Genomic DNA, 26,379 nt, shown 5'->3' with positions numbered 1-26,379 from the left:
CTTTCCCTAAAAAGTTTTTGGTGATGAAGAGCAAATACCCCGATGATTTGGCATGGAACATAAGAGAAGTCGAGATCTTAAAGTAAATGTGAATTTCAGATTTTGATGGTTGCATGGATCCTGACGAGTTCCTCGAGTGGCTCTAGACAATGAAATGAATTATTGAGTATAAGAACGTTCCACATGACGGAAGGGTAAAGCTTGTCGTCATCAAGTTGAAAAAGAATGCATCTCTCTAGTAAAAAACTTTAAAACGTTCACGCCAGTATTAAAAATTAAAATAAAATCACAACTTGGTCAACGATGAAAAGGGAGACGTGATGCAAGTACCTACCAGCGCAAGACAGGCATGATAAGTTCTCGAGACTTCACTAGTTGCGACAGAAAAAATTCTCGATAAAGGAATACACATATGAGTTCGAGCAGCTTATGTTGAGTGTAATTGGAGCCCGAGTAGAACATCATGGCTCGATATCTGAGGTGATTAAAACTGTCGATTAGTAATGTGATCTAATTGCATCCTTATTGGATACAAATTGTTTAAATCATTAGAGAGACAACAATATCAAGTTCACACCACCCTTAAAATAAAATTCAACCACAAAATCAGCCAGCAAAAGTACACCCAATGGAGCACCCAAGCCAGTCATGCCAGAGGAGAGACCCATATCAAGTAGAGAAAAGGTAAAGACCACTAGTACACCTAAATACGTCCCAGCCAAGAACTCTTCAATTGTTGGCCATATTACGTCTGATTGCCCAAAAATAATTATGATATCTTTCACTGAGTAGAGTGTTGTGGAGGAGGTAAACGGTGAAGGCCTAGAAGAGGAAAATGGAGTGCGGTACCAACTACCCGCATAAGAGGGAGAGATGTTTTTGATCCCACGAATCCTTCAAACTTTAGCCCACGAGAGAGTAACAATGACTCTACTATAACGTGATTCAAATATGTTGCACAGTGAAGGGAATAAGTGTGCAGCCTCATTATAAGTGGAGGTGGTTGCGAAAATGTGATGTCTACATAGCTAGTGGACAACATCATGGCCTATTTAACACAGCTTATCAGCTGTGTTTACATTTTCAAAACAAAAACTTCTCGTTTGGTTTCTCCATTTTCAGTGCATTTTGCGATACGTGGGTATAGCTTTCTAATAAGCACCTGCTGCTGGTTCGACCCCGCAGCCCTCGTTTGGAGTTTTTTTTTTTACCTTTCTGCCCTCGTCGCGATTGCCATCATCCCGTGCCCTGTGCCACTTACATCCTCTCCTCTACCCTCATCTCATGGCTTCAATCGCTCCCCGGTTGTCTCTCTCATGCTCCTCTCTCACGTGTCTCTCTTGATTGTTGCATTTCTACTCCTCTTCCTCTCTGTGATCTGTGGTTGTGGTGCTTTGTAAGTAATATTGTTGCCTTTGTTGTGGTGATTTTCGATGGAATGACTTTTCTGTGAGTAACATCATACTCTTTGTGAAGAATTTCAAAGGAATGGTTTTTCTGTGATTTTTCGGCTTTCTTCTTTTTCTGTGAGTAATATCATACTCTCTCGACTGTTGCCTTTGGTTGGGTGTTGGATATTGGACTTGGGTGTTAAACTTGCTTTGATTATTCTCATGGAAAACCTTCATGTATCATATGAAACAAAAGTGACCTGTACTTGTCGATTTCTGCTAGAATTTGGCTGGTCTATTCATGACTAGGTTGTGGCTTTCTATTTTGGTTGGGCTGTTGGAATTTATGTTTTCTTTTGTATTTTTTGCAAAGTTATCGTGAGTATAAAATTATTATAGTGGCACCAATTTCTTTAAAATTCAAGGTTTTTTTTGTTCATTCGATAGTCAATACTATTGGGCCAAAAGGTTAATTAATGCTAGTAGTATAGAACAGGTTCTCTTTTTGGTGAAACTCAAATAAATTGTTAGATTCACTGTTGCTGGTGTTGCTGGTGGTTGGGTGTTGTGTTGATGATGGTGGTTAGACTTGGGTGTGTGTGTCTCTCACTAATGTTGCCCTCAGTTGGGTGTTGGTGATGTAAGATGACTTGCCATCTTGATGTTGCACGTTCTAATGGCAAGTAGTGACTGCTAAGAAAAGTGATGACTTATTAAGAAACGAGGGAATGATTGGATGTTTGGTCGTTTGTTTCCTGTAACTTTTTGAGATATCCTTTGGTATGTTTGATGTGTGGGTTTTGGCTTTTTTGTTGATGGTAATGGTGCAATTGGGATGTGAGGGATTACCGATGTTGAAAGGGCTCTTGTGGATATGCATTTTTGCTTTGGGTTGTGGCAGTGATGGGGGTGTTTTCTACCAGGTTGGTGGTTGTTTTGGGACTAGGTTGTGGCTGTGTGGGGGTTGTGATGGAGGTGTGATGGGGGGTTGGCTGTGGTTTTGATGAGGGGTGTTTTTTGCCCGATTGTTGGCTGTCTTAGGACTTTGACCCAATAACTCATTTCTCTACAGGGTCTACTGTCTTCTTGTAGTGATGGATTCATTTGTTGGTATATTGAGTTCTCTGAGACCTCGCACCTGTAAAAAACTGTAATTTATTAATTCTTTCAGCAATTTCAACTTCTATTGTGACTCATGAATTGTCTTTTTAATCATTCAGAAATAATGAGCTCCAGGATTTCAAGGACCTCCCGACGAGTGCGCTGCCACTGCGGATTATACACTTCCCTACTGACGTCACTTCAGGCACATAGTTACAAAAGAAATTTTTATAGGTGTTGGCGGTGGGCAAACGGTCAGGAGAAGTGTCTTCTTGCAGCGGGCAGGCGGTTATGCAAATTTCATTGTTGATAGTGATTGGGGTTAGATGACATCCCTGGAGGACGACGTAGCTCGGGACATACGCCGTCTGGATTTTAAAATTAATATTATCATATATTTTAATGTAATTTTAATATTTTTTTTTTCTTAGTACATTTGATACTCACTGTTATATAAGGTGTGTATCTTATTTTTTTTACTATTCTGAAGAGATTTTTTGCTTCTCAAGTATCAAATATATTGTTATGACAGTTTTGTTGCAAACAGGATTGCTACACAGGAGCAAAATGATTGTTTATATACAATTAGTTGTAAATCAGTTGTTTTCTAACATAACAAATCAAACAGCCAACTAGCTTATCCAGATCAGCTGCTGATCAGCAACTTATCTGAATCAGCTGTTTATCAGCAGATTGTCAATAAGCTGCAGCTGCCAGCAGACCCTCAATATCACCACTCAGAAGCATTCTCACTCATACTCCCTGACTTGGTTGAAAAAGAGGACAGATCAGTGTTTACAGGAGCTGTGTCATAAACTATTTACAAGAGAAACTGCATGATCAGATTTGGTTGATTATATACAATTAGCTATAAATCAGTTGTTTTCTAACATAACAAACCAAACAGTCAACTAGCTTATTTGGATCAGCTGCTGATCAGCAACTTATCTAAATCCGCTGCTTATCAGCAGATTGTCAATAAGCTGCAGCTGCCCCAGACCCTCAATATCACCACTCATAATTCTCACTCATACTCCTTGACTTGGTTGAAAAAGAGGACAAAGATCAGTGTTGACAAGAGATGTGTCATAAACTATTTACAAGAGAAACTGCAAGATCATATTTGGCGTGACGATGTGCCTATAGATGTGTGTCACATTCTTTTAGGTCAATTGTTGCAATATGATATAGGTACATTTAATGATGGCTACAAAAACATACACTCACTTATCAAGGACAAGAAGAGTAATATACATTTGTCATGAAAAGAGTCAGTCATGATGGGTACTAGACAAAGATAGGAACTTTAGTGGATCGTGCCACATTTCTAAAGCTCTGAGAGTCGACAGTGAAATTGGAATTGGTAATGCTAGAGAATAATGACATGTAAAATATGATATCTGAGGCAATGCGACCATCACTAAGAATTTCCAGGATTCTTTAAACTTCAATTTACCACATAGGTTCGCCATTGAGAACAACCCAGCATGTCATCACTTCAAATAGAAACGAAAAAAAAAAATTACCAATTTCCGGAAGGCTCTATGAAGTAAGTTGGGTGCTAAGTTCTAGCATTATTCAACAATACATCCATCGACATATGATCAGAAGAGAGGGATGAACGACGGTGTTGGAAATCTCCTCAAGAGCTTGGTGGACAAAAACAGCTGACAGTGAGATCTGAATCCTTCAAAAGAAGAAAAAGAAACTTCTCCTAACCCGGAAGAATAACGTGGGAGCATGATGACGCAATCTCACGACCCATTCTACGCGGGATTCAATGACCTGTGGGTTCCACGAGATCGCGGGCAACTCACAATCGCAATCCAGTCTACAAGGCAGCTGACAGAGGAGCCCAAATTTTCTTACTTTCAATATATTTCTTTCCTTTTTGATTTATTTGCTATTTCTTTATTTCTTATTTTCTTATTTTCTTATTTCTAAGTAGGGTATTTACTTAGACGGACTATATATATATGTTATTTTTTTTATTTTGAAGACTTTTGACGGTTGTTATTGTGTTTGGAGATTGTAATCTCTATTTTATGCGCTTCGGAGTGTTGTATAATCTTTCTTTTAAAAATGGTTTATATGTACCTTCCTCAAGAACATATGGCAGATCCCCCTAGCGACCCGCAACTCGTCATTTCACAATTCAACTGTTGTTTTCAATCGGGGCAGCCACCGAACTCGTCCAGCCTGTGGTTCAGAGTAGGGTTTTTATTTTCTAATTTCATCATATTTTTTATGTAAGGTTTTTACTTGAAAGACTATATATATATATATATATATGCTGTTATTTTCTGATATTGAAGACTTTTGCCGATTTTTATTGTGTTTAAAGATTGTAATCTCTGTTTATACTATCTGGAGTGTTGTATCATCTTCCTTCTACAAGTGATGTGTATGCATCTTACTCAAGAACAGGTGGCGAATCCCCCTCATGGTTTCGCAATTTGAGTGTTGTTTTCAATTGGGACAGCCAACAAACTCGTCCAACCTGCAGTCCGGCAGCACGTTCCAGCACCAATACCCTTCAAAAAGCCATCGAGCTTGCATATTATCTTTCCCTTGCATTCCACAACCAACTCCCCGCATAACCCGCTTCTTAAACGCCTTTTAGGAGCCCTACAATGGTATTAGTAATATTTTATATTGACATATTACATGTATTGTTACCTTTGTATTACATCATTTAACCAAGTTTTAATCAACTGAAATCTTTCATCCATAATCCAAAGTATATATTAATTAGTAATGCTGAATTAAAATCACAAAACATCCAAGAGATTCAAAATATGGTTATGGAAAAATCAGCTTGCATATCTCTACCTGCCTTTTTTTTAAAATTATTACAAATTCATGCACAACAAAAATCGTTCTTCAGCCAGAAGCCAACAACTAGCCATTAATGTTTCCTCTCTCTTTTTGGCACAATATACATTTTATTGAATAGATAGCATGAAAGTTCTTTAGTTAATAATGCCAAGTGAATTTGAAGGATAAGATCTTAGTGCATAAAGGGGAAGAAATTATAACTAAAGATTGAATACTATGAAGATGATGCCTATTAAAGGACTACAGACTCCATGTGTGCAATGATGTGGTTTAGAATATGCTCAAGAAGTACCATATTTGGTATGACCACGTTATGTACATAAAGTTTTAGGTAAATGTTACAGCAACTACTCAAACAGCTGACTCCAAATAGTTGGAATAAGACTAGATATTAATGATCATGAAAGTAAATTCCCAACGGCTATGAATCAAATATTAATGAAAACAATTAGAATAGCACCCAGCGCTTTTAAGTGAGGAAATCAATTTATAGGGGCAATGACGCAGTTAGCAAACCATTCTGAATACTTAAGCACATACCTATAGTTGTTGAAATCACCCTGAAGAACCTTAATTGCTTCAATAACTACAAGACCAGCAATAATGGCGTTTGTGGTTGCAACAGCATGAACAATGTTCCCAGCAATCCCTTTAGCTTCGAAAAGGCTGTGCATGGGAATTCCAAAAGATGTAGCCCTGATATTTGCCGCAGAAGTCACAAATTCTACAGCTAACTGGTCATCTTTGTCAAACGTGAGGTTCCCAATATCCTGAAAGGTATTTTTGAAAAAATTTAAAAAAAGGACACAAAAGAAATGAGCCAATATTGCTAGCAAAGAAAAAAAAAATTTGCTTGATCAAGTAGAAGGTAAACCTTCTCTCGTTTCTTATAAAATAGACTTAAAGCCTCCAAAAACACTTTCATATTTTCTTCAAGACTCCATATGTCCTGTGGATTTTTAAGACCAAGAGTTTGCATGGCAGAGATTGCCATGTCCTCATTTTTCCTGTTAGCCAAATATCCATTGCTCTGAAATGAATTTTCAGAAATCACGTCCTTTATATAGATGGGCTTCGGCTTCTTTCTATTTCTCCATGTCTCCTCATTAGCTAATGCCAGTTCAATATTATATCCAAAAACATGATCATATATTCTCTGACCATACTTCTCAGGATCCTCATCTGGATTTCGCACAAATACATCTTCAGTATTTTTCGATGCATCACCAGCATTATGAGACCGGACATTCAAATCATTATCCTGACTTTTATCGCCAAACAACTTCGCAAAGAGTAAATCTTTTGCCCAGACAATACAATGAACAAACTGAAAAATATGCAACAAAAAATATTAATATTATCAACATGAAATAGAAACAAAAGCATTTTATGAACATAACACGAAAACAAGTCGCATGGATAATCAAGGACCCAAAAAAAAAAGATCACTTTGCGGCATGGATGAAAAAGGCACAACGACAATATGTTGCAGAGCAATATAAGAAAGAACGCAATAATATTTTTTTCTTGTACTTTCTTTAAACGATTACTGTAAAATTTGGAAAGAGACAAGTTTCCATGTACTTCACAATCAATAACTGATAAAATTCCATATATATAATTCAACTCCTGTATCAATGTGCGTTGCTGATTTTTCCATTTAACTATGAACTACTGCAATCTATTTGATGGAGGACGAGGATGGACATCAAATTATTTTTCATTATTATGGTTTATGCGTGTCCATTTAAATTTTGTAAATGTTACTGACTATGTAATAACGACACATTATTTCTTGACTTAATGATTTGGTCTACGTCTAGTAATTTATTCAGGACCTTACACAATATGTAAAAGGTTCCTTGGGGTTTATGATGATGGATTGACTATTGAATAAAATTAGGTTTTTTTCTCTAAAATACCAACAATTCCCATCTATCTCCACTTTTTGGCACCTCTCTCTACAATCCTTATTTACAGCCTTAAGACTTTATTAACTGGTATTAGACCCTTACTCGCTTTTCCCCTTATTTCTTTCAACTATTATGTAGTGTATCAAATGTTAAAAGAGCATGTCTATGCCGTTATCTTCCTCGCTCATTAACCTCAACCTCATACTTGATCCATGTCTACATGCATTGACATCACTGCGAACCGAGATAAGTTGCAATCCTTGTCTTTAAGATATGTTTACCCGGTCAATTGCTCTCTCTCATTGTGTGGGCTCTAACAATTCACGCTTGACTATCCATGAGTGTTGTTCTGAGCAAAATTTTGAGAGGACTTAGATATCAGATAAACAATACCTAGAAATGTAGTCATCAACTTGTAAAAAGGCTTTATGATCTGGATCAAAATTTACCACAAGTGCAGGACTATTAGCTGATCCTATTGCCAACGATAGACTTTCAATTAAGGCCAATCCGTAAGTGCTAAATGCTTAAATTATGTTAATAATGCCTTGATTTAAGGAAAAAATTACAGCCGCTAGGGTAGAACAGATGATAAGAGAAATGATTATGATCTGAAGTAAGGTCTCAAGATTCTAACGTCCCAAGGTGTCATCATCCCTAGCCTACATGGTCAAATGTTGTTGTTAACCGAACTTGACCGAAAATTTTTGTCAACAATCATGGGCAATGTTTTCCGAGAGAACTTTGAAGATATGAGTCAGTCTAAATAAATAATTCCAATTTGATAATGGCTAAATGCTTATCAAGTATATTCCTTGATTCAACACTCAAGAGATTTTCATTGGTTAACTTACGAGCTTTTGCCATGATAGTAATTTAATAATATCATTTTGCTGCAAACCATCCTGAAAGATAGTCTTAGTCATAACAAATTATTTAGTGGTGTCATTTTACAAAAAAATCACACAATAATATGACATATAATGTCTTTCCTAGGGTGGATTTTTTTTTAGTTATCATATTGACATCAATTATTTGTGAGCAGAGATTATCGTAAATTTGTCAACTAAGCAAACTGTTTAGGATCAATTGATAGTTGTTCCTAGGTTTATGCAAATAATTGTTATATAAATATTTTAAATTTATGAATTTTTTATATTTATATTTTTTATCAAGATTTATCCCCAAAACATTTTTCAAAGATTTAGGGGGCATTTTGAAAGTAGAATCCCCTTCACTTAAAATTACCATGAACATGACTATCAATTAAGTTGTGATGTTCAAAGGCACTAATTGTTTTCTCCGACTATGATGTGCAATAACCACGACCATCATAAAGCCATTTTGAATCATTGAACTTTGTTATCTTGAACCTTATCGACTTTGCCTTCTCGCTTGTAGAAAATCAGGTTCATTATTTGCATATAGTTTGAGTACACTTGGAACCCCTTGTGCGCCTTGTTAATTCTATCTTTATTTGTTAAGAATCAAATTTGAAAATTGCACTTACAGGCACCTCACTTCTAGGCAGGGCGACTCTGAGAGTTCATATTTTTCGATGAAATTGTTAAAGCATTAAAAGTCTCATAGAAGGCAAAATAAAATCCTAAGCATGCATGTGAAAAAACATTTAATTCTTGATTCACGATGAAATGAACTTTTGAATCAGGCCGCAAGAGAAAATTTGAAAGTAATTATTTAAACCTGCATAGGCCAGATTCGTTGTATAAATGGTTGTTATGAATTTCAAGTCTTGTCAACTTTAGTCTTTAGGACTTGGGGAATTGAACTTGAAATGTTAAACTTGTGACTCTGCCTTACAAGTAAAGCGGCTAACTCAATAGTGTGTGCATATATCGAGTTTAACTTCAAAACTTAAAGAGTTTGAACTTTTAAAATAATATTAGGTCTTTTAAAATATTCACAGAACTCTTAGAGGAATGGGAAAAATAAGTCATGTCGAAATTAACCTAAAATGCAAGAATTAACCCAAACAATAACAGGAAAATCAATATTTACCAAAAGGTGGCTATAGAGTGTGATAGTGGTGGCGATAGCAAAAGGGGGATGCGGTGGGCGACAATGTAGAATGGCTAGAAGAGGTGGAAAAGGATGGATGAGACAAAGATGGCAGCAATATAGAGGGATGCAAATTGCATAAAGGAAGATAACGGGCTGTCCTCAAGATGATAGCAGCAAGGCGAAGGGTTGGCGACAAGGGACAGCAAATTGGGACTGGAGGAGTGGTGGTAGACAACTGAAGGAAAATAGTAACATAGTTGTTTTTCGTTGGATGCAGCAAATACGGTGGTGGCGATGGAAGGGTTGCGGGTGAGTGGGAGTGTCAAAGATAATCACCACCTCAGACAAAATATAGCTGAAGCGCCACTCCTCGTTGGATACAGCCCAGGAAGAGAAAACTTGGACACAGGCAGCTATCCGGATAGAAATATGAGCCAAAATCTACTAAACCTAAGAACAAGAATCACATATATAAGCACTAGATAGCTAGGATTGGATCCCTTATGGAAAGAAGGCGCCAATCCCTCGTGAGAGAACAGATTGGCCCTCCAGGTTTCGGACCAGACGAAGGAAGTCACTGGAGCAAAACCGTAGGTTCCTCTACGACCCGCCCACGGTGCTACTGGTGTGCAACGCCCATGTAAGTCTCCAGTGGTTGGGGAGCTTCAACTTCATTTGTCAAGGCGACTGCCTACATGTTGAAGTAGTGGAGCTGTTGTGATTTGTCGGGATTTAGGGTCTTCAACTGCATTCTGAGGAGCAAATGGATTCCATTGGTGACTGCATTGTCCCCCAAAGCACTTGAGAGTTTTTTTCCCCACTTACAAGCAAACATCCATATCAATCACCAATTTGGGGTACCAAACAGAGCTAAACCGGGATTCCGTGCCAAGTGAATTCTGTTGAATTCTCCAAAAACAACACAAGAATGGTTTAACCTGATCTAAGGGGAGCATGATCTGAATTTCTTTAAATGGTAGCGGCCCGAGTGGCAAGCTAGTGACCAAAATGTTATGAAACTCTCCCTATGCAGATTGTTCTGTGTCTGCTATCAATTATTCTCTCTCATGATCTGTTGTCATCACCATGAATGATCCTCATGATGCTTTTCTGCTCGTAAAGGCACTTCTAATCTCGGACCCTGCGGCATGTAGAAGGGTTATGCGTTTGCCATCATACTGAGTCTTGTAGACATACAATCAAATTCTCCCTAGTAAAAGATGACAAGAGTCCATGGGCACCACATTGCACAAAACCTAATTCTGCAACTGGTTCCCAATCAAAAACTCCATGAGTCACTTGTTCATACTGATCTTGTTCTCTTTTTTCAACCATGTCAGAAAGCATAGATGGGGATGTCTCTAAATCACGATACTCATCTTGTAAACCATCAATGTTGATGCCATTATCATGTTGCTACCTCCATCAACGATGAAGTTACATACATTTTGCTTCATGGTGCAATGAGTGTAGAATATGTAGTGACGAAATCATTGTTGCTCCTTCAGCGCCTCAATCTGAAAGACACTTCAAATCACATGCATCTAGCCCTCATCTAGTGGAAGCTGATACTCCTCATCCTTTTCTTCAGTTGCTTCCTCGTCGCTAACTTTCTCTACTAAACTCTACTAGGTAAAGGACACAACTCGGCTCGTCAGGAAATTGGAAACGATGGGCCCAAAGTCACGGCGTCTGAAGTATTTTTTGGTCGGGAATGCAGTAGGTCTACTACTCTTCTCAGGCTTCTCACTTTGAATGGTTCTATCATTGTCTTGACCAGACTTTTCAAATCACTGAGGCGTACTCATGCTGATGTCTCCAACTATGGGTGGTTGTCTAAATGATCGTGATTGCCTGATCTGCTTCTATTGCCTCCCCACATCTGATACTTCTATGTTGGTAAGAGCACTTCTAATATCGGACTCTATGGCATGTTGAAGGGTTCTGTGTCTCCCATCTTTGGTGAATCAGTAGGTATTCATGTACCCATCATATCGAGCCTTATAGACATACTGCCACGTTCTCCCCAACAAAAGTTGATAGGTGTCCATGGGCACCGCATGGGCACCGCATCACACCAAACATGATCCTGCAGCTGGATCCCAATTAAAAACTCAATGAGACACCTATTAATACTGATATTGTTCTCCTTTTTCAACCATATCAGAGAGTATAGATGAGATGTCTCTAAGTCAGGATGCTCATCTTATCCACCATCACTATTGATGTCACATTCATGTTGCTACCACCATCAACAATGACATTGCATACATTTTCTTTCATGGTGCAATGAGTATATAATATATTGTGGCGAAGCCACTATTGCTCCTTCAGTGACTCAATCTGAAGGACTCATCAAACCACAAGCATTTCACTTTCTTCTAGTGGAAGCTAATACTCCTCACCCCTTTCTTCAGCTGCTTCCTTGTCGCTAATTTTCTTCCATGACACATTCATGTTGCTACCTCCACCAACAATGATATTGCATATATTTTCCTTCATGGTGCAATTACTGTAGAATATATTATGGCGAAGCCACTGTTGCTGCTTCAGTGCCTCAATCTGAAGGACTCATCAAACCAAAAGCATCTCGCTCTCGTCTAGTGGAAGCTGATACTCCTCACCCTTTTCTTCAGTTGTTTCCTCGTCGCTAACTTTCTTGCATGCACTCTGCTCAGCAAAAGACACAACTTGACTCGCAGGAAATAGGAGATGTGCCCAAATCTATGACATATGAAGCATTCTTTGGTCAGAACCATAGAAGGTGTATTACTCTTCTCAGGCTTCTCACTTTAAGCGGTTATGTCCTTATCCTGACCAGTCTTTTCAAATCACTAAAGTGTGCTCCTGCTGATGTCTTCAACTGCGAGTGGTTCTCTGAATGGTGGTGGTTGTCTGCTCTATTTATATTGTCTACCCACCATCAAGCCTAAAGTCTAGACATCTCTTACTGACCAATAGGGCTGCAGTTGCACAATGTTACTGATGGTTGGCTTTAAGCATCCCAAATATTAGGCTATAGCATGTTCCTCTTGCTTGACCAACACGCACTTCATCTAAAACTGGTCAAATTGCATCATGAACTCCTCCACTGATAAGTCTCTCTTTTGTACGTGATGGAACATCAAAAACATATTCTGTTGGTAGTGAGGATGTAAGTATTTCCTTTGCTTTTCTTTCCTCATCTTCTTCTATCTAGTAATCTTGTCACTTCTCTTCTCGGCCTCTAAAAGTTTTCTCACCACAAGGAAGCTCTTTTTTCAATTTGATAATTGAGAGCTTCACCATCTTGCCTTTTGACACCTCTTTGTACTCCAAGATTCTCTCCACCGACTGCAATCATTCGATGAAATCTTCTGACTCCATCCCTTTATTGAACTCCAATAAATCAACTTTTACTCGGAAATCTCTGCCACTCCATAAGTCATCTCCTCTCTTGACCTCCTCTAATAATGAATTTTGAAGTTTTGTTGTATGTTCTCCTCATTACTGATTTCCACCCTATGGAAACGAATGAGATTCTCGACCCTTTTCTCCTCTTTGACTCTCCAAATCTTGATCGAGAGTAATTTTCCTTGGATCCGTAATCAATCTCTGCGAGCCTCAGATATAGTCGACGAATCTCTTGTTGTACATCTTCTCGGGTAGTTTCTGACATATATCTCCTTATTGCAATAGTTAAGGTTTAGATTTGTAGGAGTGTAAGAGAGTATTTAGAATAGGAAATAAAATGTTGGGCGTGGAGATGTGTATGAAAGCTAGAAGCCCAGAGGTATGACTAGGGTTAAGCTAGTTCTATTACCAAATAATACTAGAGTTAACCCAAAAAAGCAGGAAAATCAATATTATTGTTGAATTCAAATAGGAAAATTACAAACGACTCATGAAAAATTGAAATTACAATAATTGACAATACAACCCCAAGCTATGACTAGATCCCGAGGTGATAGTGGTGGTGGTCGGCGAAGATTTGGGCCTCCTGAGAGGTAATAAAGCGTCGTTGAAGAGTGAGATAGTGGAGCAATAGCAAAAGGGGAATGTGGTGGTGGTGGCGGCGATGCACAATGGTTGGAGAAGGGTGCAGGGATGGCTGGGACAAGGATGACAGTAATAGGGAGGGTTGTGGATCGTAGAAAAGCGGCGAGGGGGATGTCCTCGGGATGATAGCAGGAAGGCAAAGGGTTGGCGACAAAGGGCACAAAGGGCAAGGGAGCAAGGTAGTAGACAACACTAGGAAAACAATAGTGTGGCTATTTTTTGTTGGTTGAAGCAAATACTTCGGTGGCGGGGGAGTGAGAAGGTCGAGGATAATCACCATCACGGACAAGAAACAGCAAGAGCACCACTCATCATTGAATACAACCCTGAAAGGGAAAACTTTGACACTAATGTCTGCCCGAACAGAAATATGAGCCAAAATACTACTAAACATAAGAACATGAATCACATATATAAGTCTAATAACTAGGATTGGATCCCCCTATAGAAAGGAGGCACCAATTCCTCGTGGAAGAATCGATCAGCCCTACTGGGGCCTGGACCGATTAGTTCCGGACGAAGGAAATTTGCGTCAACAAGTCTATCTTATTTTCAACGCAACATTTTGACTTTAATTTTGAGCATCAAAAAAGTTTATCAAAGAAGATGTAGAGTTTTAATTTAAAAATCATTCAAATTCAATTATTTAGGTAGTATTTCGTCATTAAGATATGTGCAGTGTTCCATATTAAGCTTTAAAAGATCTCATTCTGCATGTTCTCATGTTTGCCTTGCAGATCTAGTTGCAATTTTTATGAGTTAAAATTTTATGGCGTTCAAAGCAGCATTGGCTTGCTTGCATTTGATCTACATGAGTGTTCAAATAGACAATACAAGGGAATTCCTTTGCCCTTAAACAGAAGCTCTTACTTGGCCATATTTATATGAAAAAATGACCAAAATGGTCAAACCATCCTTCTTGAGATGTCCTTTTAATCTCAAATCATGTAAAAGGTCACATTTAGTCCACAGGCTCTTTAAGTAGGGAAAAAAATAATCATGCCATCTAAACTGCTGAAAATTGAAGTTAATGGTGTTAAAAAATGATAATATTTTAAAAAATTATTTCATTTGAATCTTCTATTAAATCTAATTTCCTATATATTATTTTTGTGTGCCCAGCAACTAAATTCTCATTGAAAAGAAATGGGTTAAGATCATATAGGTGGAAAAGCAAATTAGAGTTTTATAATAAATAATTTTGTTTGGCATGTTAGACATCCTCATTTCAGTATAACAAAAATTTAGTTTAAACTTTGTTACAAGTAAATCAAGGTAGCAAAAATGTCAAAACTAAATTATCATAAAAATCAACTCGCTTCACAACATGTATGATCTCAATCCACTATTGCTATATGAGAAATTAGTTGTTGTGTATGATAAAATAAAGCAGAAAATTAGATTTATTAAAAAAAAATAAATAAAACTATATTTGTCTAAAATAAACTCATTTTAATTGCATTAACATCAATTTATGTTAGTTTAAACAGTATGACTATTTTTTCATTTTTTTTTAAAGTTTGAGAATTAAATCTGACTTTCTCACAAAATTTGTTATTACAATATTCTCTCACAAATATTTAGGGGACCAGTTATGTTGAATCCTTATTTATATGTTGCTACAATTTATGGTTCTAACAGTTACGGATACTTAGAGAAAATCCTATTTAAGCTTGTATGTGAGTTGTCAAGTTCCCAAGTTCAATTTTGAATACAAATCTATGACATATTTCACTTTTGAGTTGTAACTTTGTGCCTACATTATATTTTGATTTTTTTTCTTTTCTGTCACATTCATGTCCATAACTCCATTTAAATTTGGTGTTGAAGTTTGACTTTCTTACAAAATTGGGTATTAAAATAATCTCTCACAAATAGTTAACGGGCCATTTATGTTCTTTCCTTATTTATATGTTGCTGCAATTTATGGTTCCAAAAGTTACGGGTAGTTGGTGAAAATTTATTTATGCTTTGTATTTGAGTTGCCAAGTCCCCAAGTTCAATTTAGTGTTCAAATTTATGACATTTCACATTTTGAATTTTAATTTTGTGCCTATTTCTTTTATTTTGAATTGTTTTTCCTTCCTATCACATTCATGTCCATAACTTCATTTAAATTTTGTTCTCGTGCTCATTTATTAAGAATTCTGATAGCATCCAATTATCTCCCCCACATAGGAGGGAATATTGACATTTTTATGGATCTTTAACCACCAGACTTTAAAACGAAAATGGCTCTTCGATACATCCACCAGAGAATTGCAGCATGGTAGAGTTTCCCAGCAACGCAAGAAAGTCGTGCTGGTACTTAATTTATAGTGCAATGCTCCTTTCAACATTTAACCTTGCACACACTGCAGTTTCTTCAATGATGATGGCGGCAAGGTAACAAATGCAATTTTGTAGAGGCAAAAATTTTCATTTTAAAATCTCATTCATTTTCTTATTTTCCACTCTCTCTTTCCTTATGTATGTATGTATGTATTTATAAATGCATAATAAAAAGAGGAAAAATGAGAGAGGATTAGAGATAGACAGAAATAGAGGTGGGGACAGAAAGAGGAAGGGAATTAGGAATACAAAAAAAAAAATGTGTTTGAGAGAGAGTGAAAGGGTTACAGATAAAGTAGAAACTGGAAGGTCAACACTATGCACTCCACATTACTCACATCAGGCATCCCCGCTCACACATAAAAGCATGCGTTACTTCACCAAAATTTATGCTACTTCGCCATTTTTAGCCTCCTTTCACTCATGCACACGCCCTGCCACTGATGTAACTGCTAACAACCAAGAGCACCTCTTGCCCACATTTGTGACCTTCCTTCTTCCTACATGAGCCACTACACATCTGCCATAACCCCGCCAATCGGTGTCGCATCCCTCATAGCCTAACACAAGCCCACCAAATGCATGTCTGCATATGATCTCTAATATTAATCTATTAGTGTGCTTACTCCTATCAATGAAGTCAACACAGCTCATTGTGCCTTCTGTCGAACAAAAGTGCTTGCTCAATTGCATGGCGCTAATCATTGTCATGCAACATTTGTAAAATGAAATTCTTCAATTATCATTGTAAGCAAATGACACATACATTGCATTTACTCTTTGATCATATATATTGAGCCATCAACATAGCTTAACACTTGCTTCCCTCGCCAACTCTAAACTCTAAACGATGCATCCACTAAACCAAGTGCATACTACAAATTGAATGTAATTCTCATGTTCGTTCATTTCGTTGTCTATGTTCTTCCAAATTTTGTTATCATTACTAAGCTCATGTACTCTTGGTATGCATCATAGAGTGCATATCATGATCATTATGAAAGTATATACTATACTAAGACGAAGTTCTCATCAAGAAACTTAGATGCATCCTATTTTCAAAGCATCAAGAGGGAAATCATATAGTTCATATCCTGATCATTATTGATCATATCATGATGACCAAAGTATATTCCCATCATCAATCAAAAAATAGATCTCACCATAACATTTGTGAATACTTTCATCAAAGTTATCATAATCCTAATTGATCATATCATGCGATTTCATAAAAGTCATGGCCATCGTCATCTTTGTCATAATACCCATCAAAACCAACCCACTCTGATTAACCTTCTCTAAAATCTCATCTAGTCATGATCAACCTAAATATCTTCATGAAATATTCAATGCTAAATCAGCATGGTGAATTAAGAAAATAAAAGGTCTAAAGTTACTAAATCATCTAATTAATTCAATCTCAACGTCACTGGTCCCGCTATCAAAAAAGCCAAGCCACGATAGAAAAGTCTAATAGAATAGTCCAAATAGTTGAAATAAAGTTTCATGGCAATGAAAATAATGATAGTAATAAGGATGCCAAGGTCCTAAAGCACCAGAAAGCCTACTACTTTTCGTAGGCTTTAGAGTTTTTAATCAAAAGTCAAAAAAAATCAATTTGCATAATAAAGGGTCATTTACAAACACGCCACCCAATTCCTATAAATTTACATATCTAACACCAAAATATTACTTTTGATACTTATACCACCCAAATCTTTTCCATCACATCAAAAATACCACATTTTAACTTTTAAGAAGTGAAATACATTTTTTCCTGCATAGGCAAGGTGGTATGCATGTAAAAATTGAAGTTTAGATGTCAGATAGGCAAATACATAGGTATTGAATGGTATGTATGTATATCTTCCCAAAAAATCCCTACTTAATAAGGAAATTGTCGAACAAATTGGTGATGCTATAGAACTCGCAATTGTAGCAATGATGGTTGCCCATACTAATTACAAAACTCAGTACCTTCGAAGGAGTGCTTGTTATAGTGCAGACCGGATACGTCTTCGGAGTGGGCTTTGGATCGCACTCGTAGCATTCAGTTTTACCCTTAACATGGACAGTTACCTGCAAGGTGGTTAAAAGAAATAAATCTATTAAAATAACAATTAATGAACAAATCAAATTTGATATAAAGCACTAAAAACTATGAATCTGAGCTCAGAAATACATTTTCTTCTAATCCAATCTCAGACATAATGAGATGAAATCTACGAACTGATAAAAATTTTGATGATTGCTTGACAACATTTGCTCAGTAGGGTAGCAAAAGGAAACAAAGAAAAGTTTTGGACTGCAAAAAGTAAGTAAAGCTCCCTTAAAAACCTTAGAGATCAACAGAAGTGGATATACACAAGAAAACATTTGAAGCACCCGTTCTCATAATCTCAGAACTCACAACTAATCAATACAGAATGTACTTTCAAGCATTCATCATAAAAATCTCAGAATTCACAAATAAAACAACACAATATAATTTTATATCTAAAAGGCCCCTCAACAGTAAGATTTAGTGTTTGTGATCCAGCTCCAGAAGAATACCATAAGGTCCGCCAAAAAAATAGCACAACCTTGAGCAGTTGTTCCGGAGAAAATAGAAATCGTATGCAAAAAGAATTCATTCGAACCGAGCGGTAAAAAAAAATAGTGATCATTTCAGCCTTGATATTTTTTGGGCACACAAAAAATAAAAGGAAAATTACATTTCAAAGGGAAAAGCTTGTCCGACTTTTTCAAAAGGAAAAAAATCTATAAGACCTGCAAAATCTTTTAATAAATCCACTCGTACAACAATTCTACAATTAAATTTATAAGCAGATAGCCCAAACAGATGCCAAGTCAAATCAACATATTTGTTTTTGGCTTTTCATCCTACTGGTAAAGCAGCGCTCAGCTAACTAATTTATTTGATAGATGAAATGATCAAGAAAAGCAAACTGATGTTAGCATGTGTAACATCGAAAAGAAGAGAAAAAAAGCTGCAAGTTCAACACTATAATACAGCATCATCAAATGCATACCAACAATTGATTTCAACAATCCATATAGCATAGATTATTTTTAATATGATTTTATATCTAATTATTAGTGACTACGTGTTTCTTGTAACTAACCCAAGCATATGTGAAATTTTTATTTTTCTCACATAGTATAGCCTTTGTGTGGCCTTGGATATGAATTCTATAAATACCTAGTATATCATTTTTTTGGAAACAAAAGTAAATTAAATTCCTTTGATCATTTTTCTCTATTTTCTTTCCCTCTCCATCTCTCTTATGTTCCATGTGAGTTTTGGAGGAAGAACATAGAAATTTTTCCAGAGTGTGTCTGTCCGTTTCCTACTGCTGCCACTAACCTCAGATTGCTGCTACTTTTGCCATGCGCGAAGGATGATGCAGATAAATCTACTGCAAATTTCAGATAATCTATTGTTGCCCAAATTTGAATAAGGTTGAATCACAAAAAAAAATGAAAGCAGACAAATTGTTGATTTCCACAACTATAAGAAACATTACTCAATAAAGGAGAAAGATATTAGTAAGTAGAAGCGTGATTTGAATCTTGAGAAAGAACAAGGTAGATTGGAGTTACGAAACCCAAATTTCTACAGGAGTTCCAATCAATAAGTGGTGAACAGTGTTTATAATTTGCCTTATTCTTGCTCCTCTAATTATATAATTATTCTTATAAAGGATAATAATGGTACTATATGAAAAAAAAATGGAGTAAGTGTCCCACTTGAGAAAACATAGCATAGTTTAATAAATTAAATTGAGGGGCTACGTTTAAAATGATGGCATTGATTAATCTCATGGTCTCAAATCCAGCACAGAGAATGTAGATTGGAACTTCAAAAACTAAGGAAAATACTTCCATTTACACTTATTTTATCAAATATGTTATGATCCTACTGGTTTCATATACATTATTTGCAGTATAAAGTTGAACTATTTTCATGCACATATAGCCTAGTAAGACTATGTTTACTTGACTTAAAAAGCATTATTATTTACTTCTAGAATGACATAAATATCACAGAAGATCAATAATTTCTTACAGTACTTAGAACATGCAACAACGAAAACATTTGAAAAAAAAAGACTGGTGAGTGTGAAGATGAAGATTCCAACAAGATATTAAAAAATAAAACTCAAAAGAAAAAATATATATATTAAATAACAAAGGGGCCGAGGAATTTTAACCTGAATTTCCCTGAGCAAGCAATAATGTCAATTCCTGCCATTAGTTATTCCCACCATCTTTCACTAGTCACATAAAAAACCAATCAAATCTACTATTCTGCTAGCTTTAAAAAGCTCAACCCGAAAACATACTAATATTGTTGAATCTCACTTGATGGCAAAAGGAATCAATGGATAACCAAAGGCAAAGCAAGGACATACCCCACATGAATGAGCATGGATATTAAACCGCTGGTTCTTCTCCTTAACCTTAATCTTTCCTATGTATGGCCTTTTACAGCCCCCTTAGATTATGAGGAAGATAGACGAACCATGCTTAGTGAAACATTAACAGACGTGAGTATGTGACACGGGCACCGAAGCCACACCCTTAGCGGGATTACCAACAGAATTGCAGAACCATCCCCGGGATAGCAGAGCTATTCGCGATCGCTACAGACATAAGTCCAACCTTTTTTTTTTCCCCCTTTCCTGTTTCTTTCCAGATTTCATATTTTCTAATTAAATTATCTCCTATTACGAAACATTATATATATATTATATATATATATATATATATATAATATATATTGAAAGCCCAAATACTAATACTAATATATTAAATAAAAAGTAGGGTACATATAGATTTTATGGGAGATCCAAAAAATGACACCCAGCCCACACAAAAACAACCATATCAAATAGTTTCAAAAAAGAAAATACAGTCAATACATAAGAGATCTAAAAAAATAAAAACTAAAAGGTGCCAAAATAAGAGTATCAGGTAGCTGGAGAGCGACCCAATTTTGTCTTGTCTCTGTCTCTAGTTCTAGGGAAGGAGCCAGCTAATAAATTAATCAGATGAGTGTCATTGCCAGTAGTAACTAATGTATCATTCCCTAGCTCGAGTCGTCCTATGTTCTTCTTCTTCTTCCTCATGTAGACCTGTCATTACTCATCCGAGGATTGGCTCACCTAATCAGCAGAATTGTCTGAAGTGCGCAGAATGTGTAGGTTGTTAAATATTATAGACAACTACTTGTTATACCAGTTGATCTTCATTCGGGTGAAAGTGCACTCTCGTGTGTCTTGGCATGTAAGTGGGACTTCTTCAATAACGGTAAGTGGTATCAACACATTTGGATCTGTACATGTTCTTCATCTGGAACTGCAATGTTGGAAAGAGGATCGAATTGCACCTTCTCAGCAAGGATGGTGGATAGCTGATCTTCAGTGATATTCGGCATTAGATGATGATACAAGCGATAGCAAATATTAGAACTGTGGTCAAACATACTACAATGTGAGCAATAACGAGGATGTGGTTCGATTTCAACCTTTTGTCAATACCCGTTGTGAATAGTATCAATCCATATCTCATCTGGAGTTGGCTGAGTGATATATCCTCAATGAGTGATATCTCCTCAACTAATACACAAGCCACAGAAGGTCTGGTGACAGCAAGCGTAGGATTATCCACCTTGAGAAGCTTACCGTAAGTAGTTGCTAAAAATTAGAGGATTTCTATGTTGTACAGATGTAATTTTAACCCCGAAAACTTTATCCAAACAAGAATGATAGAGAGCTCTGCTTTTAGCTTACCGTAAGTAGTTGCTAAAAATTAGAGGATTTCTATGTTGTACAGATGTAATTTTAACCCCGAAAACTTTATCCAAACAAGAATGATAGAGAACTCTGCTTTTGGATCAAAACCGATAGTTTACTTCATAATTTTCATAAAACGATTGTCGATCTTGATAGTTTTTCGAGAGAAAATGCGAGTGTAATCGGCATCGTGAGATAGTTGAATAAGTATATGTCGACCGTTAAGTAGGTTAATGTGTCAACTGCCCAATAGTTTCATAGCATCAAACTATTTCCTAATGATCTCCAATTTTGGGTGACCATAAAGGAATTTCCCCACAAGGGCAAAACGCAAAGAGAACGCGAGAGTACCGGTTTACTTCTCTGTGAGAATAAGTGCAGGCTTTCCATTTTTTTCCAAGCTTTTTAATAAAATTGTGATCATCTCTAAAGCTGTCAAAACAGCTCGTGTTCGGCTCGTTCGTTAAGTAAACGAGCCAAACACGAACAAGTTTTTAAAACTAGAATTATAAACGAACCGAACACAAACAACTCTTTGTTCGCTCGTGTTCAGTTCATTTTGGTTTGAAATAAATTAATAATTAAAATAATACAATTATAATATATTTATATTAAAATACTATGATAAATTTAATGGAAAATTTTGAATTTTAAATTTCATAAAACTATTGTTAAAAAAATTATTATAAAATTTCTTAAATTTTTTTCAACCGTGATCTTGTGAGTCATGATGTAAGTGATAAGCCCTAATTCCATTATTTCGGCCGTGCTCTTCGACTTCTTCGTCAAACCTAAGCTCACTTAAGCTAGGCTCGTTTACAGCCCTAATCACCTCCACTTTCAAGAGCCTCGTGGAATGATTGCGGAACATTGCAGAACTTACCGATAGCAAAATCAGACTCTGAACCTGGAGGGGCACGAGTAGAAATGAGCAAGTCGCCGGCAAGGGCATTTGCATAAGAACGGAGCATCAAGGCCACCTCCTTGGCAATATGGTCACAGATAAAAGAGAAACAGTTTGGCGGGCTGCAAGAAGCAAGCAAACCGGGCGCTGTAGAGCGAGGAGTCGCGATGTCGTCGGCTAAGGGAGACGACTGTGAGAGAAAGCGTCGTCGTCAATGGAATCAAGCGACGACGGCAGTAGCGATCCTTGTCGACAATGGAGACAACTTGGAGCACTCGACTTCAACAGGAGAGAGACAAGGAGTTGCAGCTACGTGAACGTCGTCATGGGAAACGCCGAAGAGAAGCGATTAAGCCGATAGAATCACCGTTTCATTGTCTCCATCGTCTCTACTAGGGCAGCCATGGTATGGGAGACGCTGAAGATATATATATATATATATATAGTTGAAATTTCTTCAATATATATTATTAATATTACAATAAGCATAATAAAAAAAAATAAAAACAAAATAAAACAACTTGGAAGGAAAATAAATAAAGCAAAATAGAAAATACATAATCAGGGAACAAGGGAAAATATTAAGTAATAATAGTTGGAGATAGCCGTTATAATTTTAATATTCTCCCAAGTTGAAGCATAGATGTCAGTCATATTCAACTTAGACTTGAAGTCGTTGAACAAAGAACGAGGTAGATTCTTAGTGAGGATGTTAGCTAGTTGACCACTGGAGGGCACAGATGGAATGCAAATCTCCCCGAACTCATTTTTTTTTCCTTAATGAAGTATTGTCGATCTCCACATGTTTGATACATCATGTTGGACTGAATTGTAACAAATGTTGATTGCAGTCTTATTATCACATAGTAGCTATAGCGGGACAAAGGTTGGCATACGGAGTTCACGGAGTATGATGTGTAACCAAAGATCTTCACAGATTCACGAGGGCATAAATAGGAATTCAGTTTCAGCAATATTTAGGGCAATAAACTATTTCTTGCTTTTCCACATGACAAGATTGTCCTATACAAATGAGCAATACCTCGAGGTGAAACGACGATCATGAACTGATCATATCCAATCAGCATTTGTATACATCGCAATAGGTTGAGAGGTGTGGAGAAAAAAAAACCGAGCCCGTGTACTTTTGTAGTAGAGAAACTGGGGGACAACTTGGATGTGGTGCTCATAAGAATCATGCATGAATTGACTCATTCTTTCAACTGCCTAACATATGCCAGGGCGAGTATGAATGACATAGATTAGTTTTCCCACAAGGCGATTGTAATGAGTCTTGTTGGCAGACATCGCATTGGCAATGTCAAATAATATTTCATTAAGATTCATAGGAACAGCAACGGGTTTGCACAGAAGAAGGTTGCTCTCTGTTAGGAAATCAATCACATATTTGTGTTGAGACAGACAAATTCCCCGAGATTATCGAGCAACTTCCATGCTAAGAAGTATTGGAGAGATTCCAAGTTTCTCATCTCGAAGAACGAAGCAATGTTGGGAGATCATTGTCTGTAAGAACAATATCGTCAACATAGACAATACGGATTGCTATCAAATCATTAGAGGAATGTCAGAAAAAGGTGTGATCTAATTGAGTCTAAGTAAAACGATGGCCCACGAACACCTTAGTGAACTTGTCGAACTAAGCACTTGGGTATTGTTTTAGCCCATAGGGGACTTTCATAGCCTACACATTTGTTCTCTGGAGGCAATAAAATCAAAACCCGGAGGGAGAGACATATACACCTTTTTTGTCAGCACTTCATTCAAGTATGTCTTATTGACATCTAGTTAGAATAAAGATCAATCTAGATTCACCGCAAGTGATAACTGGACCTGAATAGTGTTTAACTTGGTTACTGGAGCAAATGTCTCCTCATAATCAATTTCATAGATCTAAGAGTATCATTTGGCAACCAATCTTGCCTTATTGCATTCAAAAGACCCGTTATAGTTAAACTTGGTGTTGAAAATTCATCGATACCCTACAGCTTTCTTACCTAGAGGAAGGTCCACGACGTCCACGTATGGTTCCGCTAAAGGGCATTAATCTCCTCCCATATGGTTGTTTTTCAAGCTAAATAGCAAGAGCAACCTCAATTGTAGCTGGGATCTGATGGTCCGTCAAGGCAATAGCAAATGCTCTGTGGGTCGGTGATAAACTGTGGAAAGAGACAGTTTCTCATAGAATAGAGGAAACATGTCTTATTGCGTACCTTACTCAGAGAACTCACAAAGGATGCCATCCGGAGTGGAGTCAAGGACCTGTAAGGGGGTAGCAGAATCCATAGTAGGGGCATTGGGATAAGTGCGTCGAATGTAGACACGGGCGGCGGGAGAGGGAGAAGGAGATTATGCATTCAACGGGACAGGGAACTCCTTAGGAGTAAAATCGGAGACAGTGTCAGGGAACTCAAGCTCCTCCTCACTAGAGGTCGAGCTAGAGAAATAGGGAACACTTTCAAAAAATGAGATATCAACACTCACATAGATTTTATTTGTGATTGGATCAAGACATTGATGCCTCTTTTGAGTTGCGGAGTAATACATTTTATAAATCTGGGATCAAGTTTACTCTGAGTAGGGGCAGTGTTCCGAACAAAGGCAATGCACACAAAAACCTTAGGATCTAATATGGAGAACTCAATTGGTGGGGAAACAAGACATCAGAATCGCTAAGGGGGTTCAGAACTTGTGAATTTTTTGATGGGACTCTATTAATGAGATAGGAGACAGTTAGAATAGCATCATTCAAAAAACGTTTTTGAGACATTACATTGAAATATAATAGAGCGAGCAACGTCAAAAAAGTGATGGTTTTTCCTCTCGACCGATCTTTTTGTTGAGAAGTGTCCATGCAAGAACTCTAGTGGAGGATGTAACTAACTAAAAATTCACTCAAAATAGAGTTGAAAAACTCATGACCAGTATCAATTCGAAAGACCTAAAGAGGAGATTTGAATTGAGTTAAGACAAAGGTGTAGAAGTTTCTGATGGTTACAACGACTTCTGATTTGTCTTTTAAAATGTAGGCCCACGTCATTCGAGTGTGGTCAACAATTAAGGTTAAGAACTACCGTTTATTAGTATAGCTGAGAGTGAGAGAGAGTACCCATAGGTAACTGTGAATGAAAATCATTTATTGTAGTTGGGAGTGCGAGAAGGACCTTATATGTCACTGTGAATGAAGGATAAGAAGCGAAGAGCGTGTAAGTGTGAGGTGGATAATGAACCCGGTGATGTTTGGCTAACTGACATGTCCCATAATTGAAGTTTGAGAGATATTTATTAGAAAGCATCAAAGGATACAAATCTTTCGAATATTGAAAGCTAGAATGCCTAAAATGACAATGTAACAACATAACGAGACATTCAATAACTCGAGATAATTTACAATTGTTAAATGTCATGTCCTCACTCTCTGTGTTCTCCTTTTAGACGTAGTAGAGTCTGACTATCCTTTTAGCAGTATCAATAATCCTCCCCGAAAAACTATTCTAAAAAACATAATCATCAAAAAAGAAATTAGCAACGCAATCAATATCAATTATTAACTTACTAATAGATAATAAGTTACATTGCAATCGGGGAACAGGTAAAACAGAATCTAGAGTTAGATCCGTTGTTAGCACAACCGGTCCTTTACCAGTAATAGGACAACAGGATCTATCGGCAATTTTGACGGTATTTTTTCCAGAGCACAGATAGTCAGTCGAGAAAACTTGCGAGCAGCTACTCATGTGATCCGTGGCACATGAATCAATAATGCAACGGTTAGAAGAATAATAAATTGCGACATAGCAAAGGCAGCACTAGAAACAGCAACAAAGGGAACGAACGACAGCAGTAAACAGCAAAAGAAGCCCGCGGATATGAGGTGTTGGCTGTTGGAACCGGTAGAGGAGGCCGGTGGTTGATGGATCTAAGGTAAGGCTCTAATACTATGTTGAAATTTGGAATAGACCAACACAAAATATTATTGTTAGGAAGGGTATTTAAACCTAATTACAATAAGCATAATAAAAGAA

At 37.0% G+C, this 26,379-nt stretch overlaps 1 protein-coding gene across 1 annotated transcript in view; it reads right to left on the bottom strand.

Annotated features, from left to right (window-relative positions):
- Nucleotides 1-22,403, bottom strand: part of LOC110030813 (SUMO-activating enzyme subunit 2-like) — a 37,082-nt gene extending 14,679 nt beyond the window's left edge. The window contains 6 exon segments of the mRNA XM_020733739.1: nt 5,871-6,100; nt 6,205-6,657; nt 17,612-17,713; nt 20,979-21,123; nt 21,165-21,333; nt 22,265-22,403. Coding sequence (XP_020589398.1) covers nt 5,871-6,100; nt 6,205-6,657; nt 17,612-17,713; nt 20,979-21,123; nt 21,165-21,333; nt 22,265-22,403 — 1,238 coding nt within the window.
- Between the last annotated feature and the right edge of the window lie 3,976 nt (nt 22,404-26,379).

The sequence above is a fragment of the Phalaenopsis equestris genome, unplaced genomic scaffold, assembly GCF_001263595.1.
Source record: "Phalaenopsis equestris unplaced genomic scaffold, ASM126359v1 Scaffold000761, whole genome shotgun sequence".
NCBI classification, from domain to species: Eukaryota; Viridiplantae; Streptophyta; class Magnoliopsida; order Asparagales; family Orchidaceae; genus Phalaenopsis; species Phalaenopsis equestris.
The sequence above is the reverse complement of the archived record's forward strand: the minus strand, read 5'-3'. Positions and strand labels throughout refer to the sequence as shown.